Source organism: Sabethes cyaneus, chromosome 3, assembly GCF_943734655.1.
Source record: "Sabethes cyaneus chromosome 3, idSabCyanKW18_F2, whole genome shotgun sequence".
Lineage (NCBI taxonomy): Eukaryota > Metazoa > Arthropoda > Insecta > Diptera > Culicidae > Sabethes > Sabethes cyaneus.
In genome coordinates, this window is record NC_071355.1 from 94,020,104 (window position 1) to 94,032,731 (window position 12,628).

At 41.7% G+C, this 12,628-nt stretch overlaps 1 protein-coding gene across 1 annotated transcript in view; it reads left to right on the forward strand.

Moving 5' to 3' along the window:
* LOC128741490 (potassium voltage-gated channel protein eag) overlaps nucleotides 1–12,628 on the forward strand; it is a 64,519-nt gene that overhangs the window by 21,491 nt on the left and 30,400 nt on the right. The window contains exons 4-8 of the mRNA XM_053837348.1: nucleotides 141–272; nucleotides 555–560; nucleotides 9,597–9,703; nucleotides 10,389–10,532; nucleotides 10,703–10,799. Coding sequence (XP_053693323.1) covers nucleotides 141–272; nucleotides 555–560; nucleotides 9,597–9,703; nucleotides 10,389–10,532; nucleotides 10,703–10,799 — 486 coding nt within the window. The remainder of the gene's footprint in view (nucleotides 1–140; nucleotides 273–554; nucleotides 561–9,596; nucleotides 9,704–10,388; nucleotides 10,533–10,702; nucleotides 10,800–12,628) is intronic.

Consider the following 12,628-nt stretch of genomic DNA (forward strand, 5'->3'; position numbering starts at 1 on the left):
AATCGGAGAAGGTCAGGTTTCCAGATTTCACCTGGAATTGCTTAATATATGCCAATTTACCATCATATTTTGATTTGCATTTCCAATTGTTTCTTTCTGAAAACTTTCAAGCAAAACTAAAATCCTTGTTTCGATTTCAGAAACTCCACTATGGCTTCTACTGCAGGTGGCGCCCATTCGGAACGAGCGAGACCTGGTGGTACTATTTTTGCTCACATTTCGCGACATCACGGCTCTAAAGCAGCCGATCGACAGCGAAGATACAAAAGGAGGTAAGACATAGCGTAGTACGTAAGACACATAAATATAATCGTGTCCTTAACGATGCAATGGCAGAACAGTGACATTGTTGTATTTTCGAATGGCAGCTCATCGTAAAATTATTACCGCCGGAAGCGGGGTTACGCAATAGCTTTGCCACAATCGCGTCGAGATTCTATTATGTGTGTTATATCAGCGTTCTATCATAATCTGACTTGAGTTGATTTAAATTTTTGTCAATATACTTTTCTGCTGCTTGGCTTCACTACTTTATATAACTTTCATTATTACAGTACTTGGTAAGTGGTCTTCTGGGACATGAAACTGTCTAATTATTCTATTTCTTGCTTCGCTGTTCTCTTCATGCTAGTTTCTTTATTTAAACATTCGGGTTTAACACACAGCTATTGACATCATCGCCGTCATTTCATGGATGGACTAAAAAATCCGTTTAAAATTGATTTGTTCTGCTTTACATTCAAGAAACTAGAAAAATTGCACAAAACAAACCAAATATTTATTTTTTATCCAAATGTACAAAGAAATTTTTAATGAAATTGATTTGGGAAATCCCAAAAGTATAGAAAACTATTACTAACGATTAAAATACTCATATTTGCGAATCGTTTATGCAGTGAATATTTTTGTTTTTAAAATATTTCAAAGTGTAAACTTCTTCATTGTTCACAAACATGACTGACTGTGACCCACAATCGGCAAAAAAAAAAATAAATGAAGATAAAAATACATCTTATATTGTGGAGTTTCCACCTATTTGGAGTCCCACGCGAAAATTATTGGCGTGGTTATTTTCTGTGTTTACCACACATATTTGCAATTTAGCAATTTGAACCATCAGCTTTTCGTTATTGCCTCCCCACCCCACCCCACCTTGACAAGCATATTTTCAATGTATTTAGTAAGTATCAGGATAATTTCCAACAAACATTTTTGTTGAAAAGTAGCTTGTTCAACCATTGTACAGCTAATTACCGGGTATTAAGCGTTTGATAAACAGTTGTTCAACAAAAATGTTTGTTGGGTTATTATTAAAAAAACGGATTTGCGTAGGATTCGTAAAATTGCTACCAGGTGCAATATCGATCACAATAATCAATAGTGTACCGATGAGTTTTGATCACACTATTGACATCTGTATATCGAGCTGCAGTAAGTGACAGCGACTGAATGTCCCGGGCTCAAAATTTGACAGCGGGCCCAAAACGCTGTCGAGACCAGGGGTGAGAAACGAACGTCAAATGCAAATGATTGCTGTGTAACTGTTTTTTCTGACGTTTCGATCCGAGTGACGGCTAACGCTTTATTCAATGGCAATTCTAATTGCCGGCGAACTAGTTGAAGGATGCTCTCTTCACTCTTACTTGAGAAAGAGATAGCATGATGACATACCCCTTTATCGAGGCAGCCGAGTGCAACGTAGCGACGAAGTGCTATCTCATTTCTGCTCATGCTATCATGTTGGCACCCAAAACATGGTTGCCTGCCAATAGGGTGGTTTTGATAAACCAGAAACCCACAGCTTGCCGCTTTTATTGAGTATACCTTAGGGCGACCATCTGCGATGTACGAGCTGCAGCCAACAATTTTCAGCCAATAAGTATGCAATTCACACGATTGGATGTTTAATATCGAGAAGGGTGGCTTGATTGAGAGCTGTTGATAGTACCTGTTGAGCCAGGACTACATCCTTTATCGCGATGGATGCTAGAGTGAAGGAAGTTATTTTTGGTTTCTCATGAAAAAGTGCCGTATGTCATTGAAACTACTCAATAAAAGATATATTAATAATGTTACGGATGTTGGGCTTTGCGTTCTGTGCGCATAATGCGAATACCATTCGGAACGGAAATGGGTCCCTTTCTCAACGTTGATTGAAAATTAGAAGCGGGTTCAATATTCCATTGTCCACGTCCCGTCATGATGATGAAGGAGGAACGCCGAAACGACAATAAAGAGATGCCACTCACCGCCCGCACATCAAGAGTTTGTTTATTCGCCACTGAAGCACGTGAAAGCATGATGATGGGAATAAAACAGCTTCAGGGCACTATCTTTTCTGCCATCCATCTCGCTAGGAATCAGCACGCTCGATAAAGGCGTGGATTAAAGGCATTAGTTATTTTTTCCTTCGCTATTGGGAGGATTTCCCATTCGACCTGTTGGAATGATTTGATAATCTTTCAATGACAAGCCTCTAGCCATGATTGTTCAAAAGGTTTTTGCTTTCATTGTCAGAAGAAAATTCGCTTGTATCCTCCATTTCATCAAATTAAAAGCTTTGCTTATAGATCGTTAATTTTTGTATACAAACTTTATTATATCGGGAGTGAATTTTGATATTTTTAGGTGATGAAAAAATGCAGTTGTCAACAATCAATTTTCCGAAATTTTAGTTAACGCATGCTTTACAAAAATGGACTTTTTTCGAATAGTGATAAATAAATAACTAAGACAGCTAATTGAATTTGATAAATTTCCCATGGAAGGTAATTATATTCGCTTACATGCAAAAAAATCTACCGCTCTATCAGTCGAACTCTAACCATGATGGCGAAAACAGTGTAGCTGCTCCATTCAGAAGTGTGCGGTATCAGGCCGCGTCGAAAACGGACGTCGTACGGCACTTTGCGGACGCCGGATACGCCCGTTCCGGCATCTACAACATTTTGGCACTATTGGACAACAATCAGAGCATCGAAAGAAAGCCCGATTCCGGTTGACCGACTACCCTGAGCGACAAGAAGCTCAAAAGGATGCTGAAGAGGAAGACCGACGGAAAAGTGGCTACATCGTTGCGTGCGCCTGGCCGAGAGGTCGGTGTAACCGACCAAACAGTGAAAAAGTACCTGGCAAACAAGGACATACATGTCAGGAAGCGGCAGTCCCGTCCATTGGTCTCGGGGCTGCAGGCAATGACGCAGCGGTAGCGGCTGAATAAGATTGTCAAGATGATTTTCCCGGCAAACCGCGACGTGGCGGTGGTGATGGACGACGAGACCTATCTCACCGTGGATGGCAACGACTGGCAGAGCACTTCGTATTGTACTTTCCCCGTGAAGGAAGTGAGCTCCCAGGTGACGTTCATTTCACACACCAAGTTCCCCAAGAAGGTGCTGCTGTGACTGACAATGAGCGAGAAGGGGATGTCAAAGCCGCTTTTCTTTCGCTCCGGCCTGACCGTGAACAAAATGCCTGCCGGAAGTTGCGTCGCTCATCAAAAAATACCATAAGGGCGAAGACGCAGTATTCTAACCGGATCTGGCGTCAGCCCACTACTCGAAGCGATCGTTGGAGGAGACGGAGCGGCTGGTACCCAAGTCGACGAGCCTGCCTAGCGTCCCCAAGCTGCGTCCCATCGAGAATTTCTGGGCAAACCTAAAGCGTAAGGTCTACTCCAACAATTTTGTGGCGAAAACTAAGGTGAAATTGATAAATAAAACGAAGAAAGATCTCAAAAACATGCCTACACGCATGTTTTCGTCCAACATGGCGAATGTTCTGGTTAACCGCCGGAAGGCCGCTCGCAAGGGCGTAGAATTTTTTTGCAAGTAAGCTAATATAATTACCTTCCATGGGAAATTTATCAAACTCAATTAGCTGTTTTAGATTTTTTTTCATCACCATCCGAATCCATTTTTTGATGCATTCGTTAACTCTGTTAGCTATCCCATTTTCCAAGCTTTCAATTTGTTTGATTTTTCTTCAATATTTCATTTCATCAGTTTTTATTGGTCTAGTTGGCCATGAGTAAGTATGAGTAAGCTACGATTTGTTAGATTAAATCAAATTTTCAATCTGTCCTATTCCCAAACGTCACACAACCAAGTTGTGTTTAACAGCCTCAGTACTTACGATAGGTTATGGGCCTATTCTTCGCTGCGGATTGAAACTGTGACTTGAAATGACTACAAGTTCGGCACGGCAAGTTTCGGAAGCTCACGATTTTTCAAGTCCAGCCGGAATCAAACAGTTGCACGGACAAATGAACTGGATTACTTGAAAGTTTGCCTTCAAGACCTATCTCGAACTCGAAGACCTCTGGGGGGCTGTCAAACTCGAGAAGAAAAACAGCAGAACATTCATGAATGTGGACCCTAGGAACATTCGGAATTCAAAAGCCAAGATAATTCTTTTATTGCATCCGAAGAACGTTATGTTGAAAAAGCAACGACAGCAAAACAAGTGTGGGATAACCTGGAGGAAGCGTTTGAAGATTCCAAGCTCATTAGACGAGTGGGATTCCTGCGGAGTCTAGTCGAGACAGACTTTGGAAGCTGTTTGTCGATGTCGGGATATGTCAATGAGGTAAATTCGACGGCTCATCAACAGAACGAGATCGGTTTCAAGATATCGGAAGAATGGATTGAAGCGTTGCAGCTGCTGTGCGGTCACCCGGATGAATACAGATTAATGATTATGGCTCTGGAAAACTGGTAACTGAAGATACCATTAAGGCCAAGCTACTGCAGGTATCTTCGTTGGATGCGGCTCTTTTGACGAAAAGAAATCGTAGAGGATTTGTCCCTCAGTAGTAGAAAACGTTCAACCAGCAACCGAAAATGTTCAACCAACCGTGCCAAAAGATCCAAAATGCAGGAATTGCAAAAAATTCGGAGTACAAAAGAAGAAGTGTTCTGTACCGTTTAATCGCCTATGGAGTCAAACAGTAACGCCGACTGATTTTTCGACTCCGCGAAGCAACGGTTCATATGACATACAACAAGGCACTGTTGCCGGACCTGAAGTCATCAAATAGTAACGTAGTAGCGACTAGTAACGGTGAGATGAGCGTTTAAGCGGTCGGTAAAATTATCCTGGAGCCACGCTGCCGGGAAAATAGTTTTGGGTCAAGGATATGCGGTACATTCCTCAGCCATCGGCGAACCACCTTTCTGTGAACAAGATCATGATAAATGAATATAGTGGTTTTCGGCGATGTAGTGGAGAGTCGCGCAGGCGATGTAGTGCCAACAGGCAATCACATGAACGATCTATTTAAGCTGGAGCAGAACAACGTAGGTAACAAGGCACTGGTGTGGATATCTGGCATAGACGGATGGGTTATCTGAAACTGAAGAAGCTTGCAGATGGGCTGGTTGATGGTGACAACTGAGGAAAAAAGCTGGCAATGGTTGCAGTGTATGTGCGATGGGAAAGCATAACCGTTGTAACCGTTGTACAACCGAAGTTGTAAGTTTTACATTCGGCCATCTGTGGACCAATGGAAATAAAGTCAATAGGAGGCACTAGATATTATATCGTGTTTGTGGATTACAAGTTAAGACGGATGTTCGTATACATTTTACGATCAAAGTAGGAGGACGATGTTTTGGATACGTTCCGGGAGTTCCAAATCATGATGAAGATCATTCGGGTCAATAACGGGTTATTCCGGCTACATTCCGGAACAAAACGAGCTGACTGAAAGGGCGAATCGCTCACTCGTTGAAAGTGCGAGATGTATGCCTTTCGAGGCGAAGCTGCAAAAATTTTTCTGGGCTGAAGCTGTGTTGACGTCAGCGTATCTTTTGAATCGTTCACCTACTCGAGGACATGATATCACACCGGATGAGCTTTGGAGCGGAAAGAAAGCAGATTTATCGCATGTTAGGCTTCTCGGAACGCAAGCCAAGGCACATATACTAAAACCAGAAGGAAGCAAATGGGATGCAACATCTGAAGATCACATTTGATGCATTCGATGAATTCGATGATTATTTACTTTACTGGTTATTTTATCTGAAGACCAGCAAGATCATCAAGAGCCGAGATGTTAGATTTATTAATGAAGGGACAGCCCGTCGTCGTCGTCAGCAGCCTTGAACCGGAGTGGCGCATACTGTTTTAAGTAGTCGTTTCCATACATCGCGATTTTAAGCCGCTCGGCACCAATTTCCTAATAGTCTCAGAAGTCGCAAATCACTTTGGATTTGGTTGAGCCATCTAGCACGATGAGCTCCCCTGTTCCGGGTGCCGGTGAAGTTATTTGAGAGAACTGTTTTCGACGCACCGTCGTCCGGCTTCCTCACGACGTGTCCGGCCCACCACCACGGCACGTGTAGCTTAGCGACTTTCGTCAGATGTACAGACGTAGTGTCTGTACCTCATGATTCATACGCTTCCGCCCCTCTTCGTTTTTAATTTGTACTTTAGCAAATATCTTCCGCAGTACCTTCCACTCAAACACGGCAAGGGCGCGTACGTCCTCCGTGTGCAGCGTTACGGCATCAAATCCATAAAGAACTACCAGAGTTTGAGCGCCATAAAGAATGCCGGTTAAGGAAAGTTTATTTTTAGCCCGGTCCATTTAGATTCCGCTTTCAGTCTTGCGTAGCTTGCCTCTGCCGTCGCAAAGATCCTGGCTATAATACTAAAGTCTGCAAAGCCTAGGAATTGTCTATCCTTGGTGAAAATCGTACATCTTGTTTCGATATCCCGCTCGTCGGAGGCATGCATGATAAGCCGTCACCCTGTCTTTACACTCACCGTATCTCGAAAGGACTCGAGATTTGAAATACGCATGAAACACATTACTGACCAGTTGCGTCGGTTTATCCAGAAGCCCGTGTTCGTGCATTATGTGCCGTAGCTGATCTCGATCGACTGTATCGTATGCTGCTTTGATATCAATAAAGATACGATGCGTGGGAAAGTTGTACTTCCGACATTTCTGCAACATCTGCCGGATGGTGAAAATCTGGTCCGTAGTTGCGCGATCCCCCATGAAGCCCGCCGAAACCTTATTCCATGCGAAACACTGTACTATTGGTGACTGCCCGTGTGACAGGATTTGAGAGAGTACCTTATAGGCGACGTTTATCAACGTTAGCCATGAGCCGCGATACTTGCAACATTCGAGCCAGTCACCCTTTTTGTAGATGAGACAAACCACTCCTTCCACCCATTCTTGCGGTAGCTTCTCCTCCTCACAAATCTTGGAAATAACCCAGCTTGGAGCCGTTGCCAGAATCTTTCGGCCATGTTTATAAAGCTCTATTAGTAGGCGGTCCTTACCGGCGGCTTAATTGGTATTCAGGAACACAATTTCTAGTTTGACTTCCTGGAGATCAGGTGCGGGGTGCATTACTATCTTCCATGGGCACTCCTAGGTTAAATTTCGTTCCGCCTCTTTTTTCAACTTCGCTTATGAGGTATTTATCGAAGAACTGCTTCCAATTGTCAACCTCTTCGCACTCGTTTGTGATTAGATTCCCTCCCTCGTCCTTAGGCATGTTAGGTTTTGGTGTGTAACTCTTACGAGTTTGATTCACCTTCTCGTAAAACTTGTGTGTTTCATTAGGTCAGAAGAACTGGTCTAATTCTTCACGATCTCTGTCAATGCAGGAGGAATGCGTTGTATTAATCAGCAATGGTACCTAGATCCTGGTGAACTTTCCAAAGGCAAGAAGGCGATATGAAGTAAATGGGCGTTCAAGACCAAGCACGATTCGAACGGAACCGAGGACTGATGGCTAGTGATGTGATAATGTTTTTCACAACCGTAGCAGGTAGATTACAACGAAACCTAGTCCCCCGTCGTTCGCCACAGTATGATGCGATATCTTTTCACTTTGGCAGTAAAATACGATTTGTGAATGCGTTAGTTGCACGACGTAACTGCCTTTATCCAAGAAGATCTCGAAGCAATGCTCGCCAAGTTTTACCATGGCAAACTGTAAGCCAGCAAAGACACCGATGACCGATAAGCTTACCAAGGCATTTTCACCGAAAACGCCTGAAGAAACAAACCAAATGGTTAACATCCCAAGCAGCAACCATGTAGCACTTTTAGTTGCTGCAACTCATTTATGACTAAAATTGGTTACATATCGGTTGCCAGAACTGGTTTATAACAACTGTGCTACTAGGGATTCCGCATCAGAAAACCGCAGGTAGCTTGTTGTATTTGGCACATTGTACCCGACCGGAAATTCTCTACGCCGTAAGCAACTCTACCAATACAGTTCAAACCAAAGAACGTAGCGTTGAAACGCCGTCAACCTCTCTTTCGGTACTTTCGTAGAACGTCAAAATGACGGATGACAAAGACGAAGTTCTTGAACATAGTAATGCGGATTAGGTAGCTGACATGGACGGCAGTAAATCAACGAGCAGCCACATGTTTAAACTGTAGTAGGGTGCTACTATTTCTTGGTACTGTAAGCGACAACCTTTGATCGCTTTATCTACATGCGAAGCTGAATTCTGCAGCATTTCAAGAAGCCAGTGAGTGGTGGAAACGACCAATGTCGCAGTTTTGAGAATCCGGCCTCATCAGAATCCTGAGCGACAACCAAAGCAAAACCACCGTGGCTAAGTCCAGCGGTTATAATCTCAGGACGAAGCATACCTTTGGATACAAAGCACTACTATTTTCGAACTGCGTTGGAAAGAAGAATAGTTAACATATATTATATGAAGTTAGGTACTTCTGAAGACCAACTAATTGACGGACTCACGAAGCCTTTGTGCCCTGTCAAGCTGAACCGAAATGGTGTGAAGCCATTGGAATTATAGCTTAAGGAGGAATATTAGAGATGTTAACCGTGAGTTACATGCACTGCTTTTTGTAAGCTATGATTTGTTAAATTGAAATTCTGTTCTATTGTCATGCGACCCTACTCACCTGAGTGACTGTGAAGGTGATGTTAGGTAACTATGAGAGCGAGTGAATCGCGATATAAGTAATTGAAAATCGCAGGTACGCGGAAAACGAGCGTAAGATAAATGTCAGCAATCGGTAAAAACAATCCAATTTTTTGGTTTTCATTAATTACTCTATCGTTCACTAACAGACTACGCTCGCCAGGTTTGTTAAATCTTCTAAAAATTTCTTTAATTTTTATACATCCTGTTCGATATTGAAATTTATGGTTTTGACTATCATATATGGTTATCTCCAAGATATATAACTAACATCATGATGTGTTGAAGTATATATCTACTCCTTTGGATTATACGAGTACGGATTTTCATCGATTGTATTTGCACTGGGTAGTATAGGGTAGGGTAGCTTGGAATAAATCATACCGATTATGGCCAAATTTTGCCACACTCGCAGAACTCGCCACTATTAAAACAGTAAAGAATTGTTCGAAAATAGCATTTCACACTCTTTATATTTACGCTGCTTTTTAATAATGGCAAAACTCTATCGTTTCAGTAGATTAATACCTGTTATAAAGTAGAACCAGAAAAAATCATGCTTCTATACCACGTTGAATTATTTCGCTCGAATCAAAATGCCTTGAGTTGCTTTTTCCAATTATGTAATCATATTTCTATTATTTTGGTGATCTCTTTCTTCCACGAAGGACTGTCCAAATTCGCCAAACTGGCTCGATCTGTAACCCGGAGCCGTCAATTCAGTGCGCATTTGCCTACGTTAAAGGATCCTACAAAGCAATCTAATCTAGCTCATGTAAGTATTTCTCCTTAAGTCAAGCTTTTTAATCCCGCAATTGAGCACTAACATTTAGAACATTTCTAATTTAATTTAACATTTAGAACGTTTTCGGTAAATTTCTTTTGAACGTACTGCGCCGTCAGATGTAAATAATCATGCGTCCCCTTTTTCTTTCAAATCGATGGAGGCTCCTTACGTGAGAACTAAATGATTTTAACATTTCTAATGAACGGTATAAATGTGGCAAAACATGTTTTCTTTGAAATATAATACCGCTTTATTGCAATTTATCTTGATGGATTTTTTTTAATATATTCATTTGAATCATATGTTTAATTATCACAGTATTTCCTTGGATCTGGCTCAGGCTTCCACTGCCAAACAACGCCAGTTGAAAGAGTGACTCTTTTACGACGCCAGCTAGTATCATGTTTAATTTACACATCCCACTTCGGAAAGGCTCCGATTAGAAAATCTGCCAACGATGATGCTACTGCCGACGGCATAAATTATTCAGCTGTTATTATGCCTTGCTTTACACCACAATTTTAATTTTAAATGTTCTTTCATCCATACTAACATGTAGCCTCTCACCATTTGCATTATCTTCGGTGTTCCTTTCACCACCTTGTACCTACTACCAGTAGCAGATACCTACCAACAATACTAAATGTTGGTGTTTTTTTTCTCACCCCCACAGATGATGTCATTAAGTGCCGATGTTATGCCACAATATCGCCAGGAAGCGCCAAAAACACCGCCGCATATTTTATTGCATTATTGTGCATTCAAAGCAATCTGGGACTGGGTGATATTGTGTTTAACGTTTTATACTGCAATTATGGTAAGCACAAGAGCGCCTGTGACACAGCAAATATATGAATATGAACGTTTATTTCCGCTATTCAGGGTGGAATTGCAATTATTTTCATTATTATATTTCATTCCTTGTTTTCCTGTTGGAATAATATTCATGGCTTTTGTAACACATGTCCTTTTTTGTTCCCCTCATAGGTACCATACAATGTAGCCTTCAAAAACAAAACATCCGAGGATGTGTCACTACTAGTAGTTGATTCGATAGTCGATGTTATATTTTTCATAGATATTGGTAAGTGCTACGGAAACGATTTATTTGCATTGATTTCATAGTTTGACCGGTCCATATTTCTGAATAATTAATGCATCATTGCTAGCAATAAAAATGAACGCCTAGATGGTGATGAAACGGCATAACAACTACCGTGCTTGTTATGATCAGGTTTCCCTGCGTAATAAATATTTTCATTTTTTTTTATTGAACTCTCATTAAATGAGGTTTTTTGAATACCAGAGGGTTACTAGGTTTAAAAAGCCACTGCGACATTCTTTGGAATTCTCGAAAATGCTCATACCCATTTATGGAATTGAGCTGGAGACTGTACCTACTAGGTGATTGTCGAAATCAATTGTCTACTTTGGATTGAGTTTCCATGCTGAGTATGGTAACTTCTGGAGAGGTATTGCTTCCGTACTAAAGACCGTAAAGACCGTACTCGACCAAAAACATGAGACACATAAAAGTCGGATCAGTACAAGTCGGGATTTCTATCAAGTGTATAAACTACAACATTATGGTTAGGTTTCTACTTCAGTACTTTATTGGATCTATTCTCCATAGATGAATGCCCGCGTTCCTGTGGTGCCTTTGACATCATTCATAAGGACAATGTGCGGACCCGGGTTTTTATACTTTTACGTACGATTTCTTCAATGTCAGCTTGTTTTCCAACACCTAGCCCTAGAATTCTCAACCGGGCGAAGTTCCAGCAAGCTCAGTGGGTTGAGGTTTTTAGTACAAAAAAAAACATTGTTGTCTCTGAACCCGAGTAACACCGGCCGCGTGCAGTGGCAGGATAACAAATCCGATCAAAACAGCCTCCGTGAGACCACTCGTTTTGGACTCCACGTGATGTACAGCTGGCTCATCTTGCCGCATCCACAGTCGGCCTCCGAAACTGCGATCTGTTTGGGGAATGTGTCCACCTTCTTCTTCCTTACCTCTTCATCCATCACGAGGCACCTCGTTTTCACTAACTAACGGGTGACAACTAAAATTATGGAATTTTATCGAGGCCCCTATACTCAACAACAAACGAGTTCAGAGAGAAATGAGTGTATGTATGCGTTAGCTCTCTCTCTCTCTCTCTCTCTCTCTCTCTCTCTCTCTCTCTCTCTCTCTCTCTCTCTCTCTCTCTCTCTCTCTCTCTCCTCTTTTTGTCAACATTATTTGTTTTGTTTATACTTGTTTTGTCTAAAATGACATCGAAACAAGAAGCATTTCGGGAGCGGGTTGTACACTTCTATCAACTGCCACAGAAATCTTGGCAAAAAGTATACGATACAACATTTTAAAAACGAATATGTTGCGGCTTCGACTGTTTACTATATCCTAAGATGCCCAGCAACTCTGGCATTAGTTTTCAGAAGGTCGCATAATGCATGCAAAAGGGTTGATTATGCGACCTTCTGAAAACTAAAGCCAGAACTATTCGCAAGCAAGGTAGTGGAAGACCAGCCAAAATTATGGACGCAGAAAGACATCGTTCTCTTTCTCGTGCTTTTAACAACAAGCCCTCTTGTTTGGCTATCAATTAGACAAATGTTTGAAGTGCACCAGACGAATGTTTGAAGAAAATTTTGATCCCGTTTCTATAAAAACATCATGCAGATGGACAATACGTGTTTTGGCCGAATCGTTCCTGAATACCCATTCGATCCCATTTTTACCCAAAAACCACGACCCAACAAATCTGTCTCAGTGCGCCCAACCGAAGATTTCTTCGGGATTTTGAGTTCCTTGGTGTACAAAAATAACTGGAGAGCCATGAATTGCAAACAGTTGATTTGTAGAATCAAAAGATGCATTCGCAAAATTGACATGACGGCCGTACAACGCTC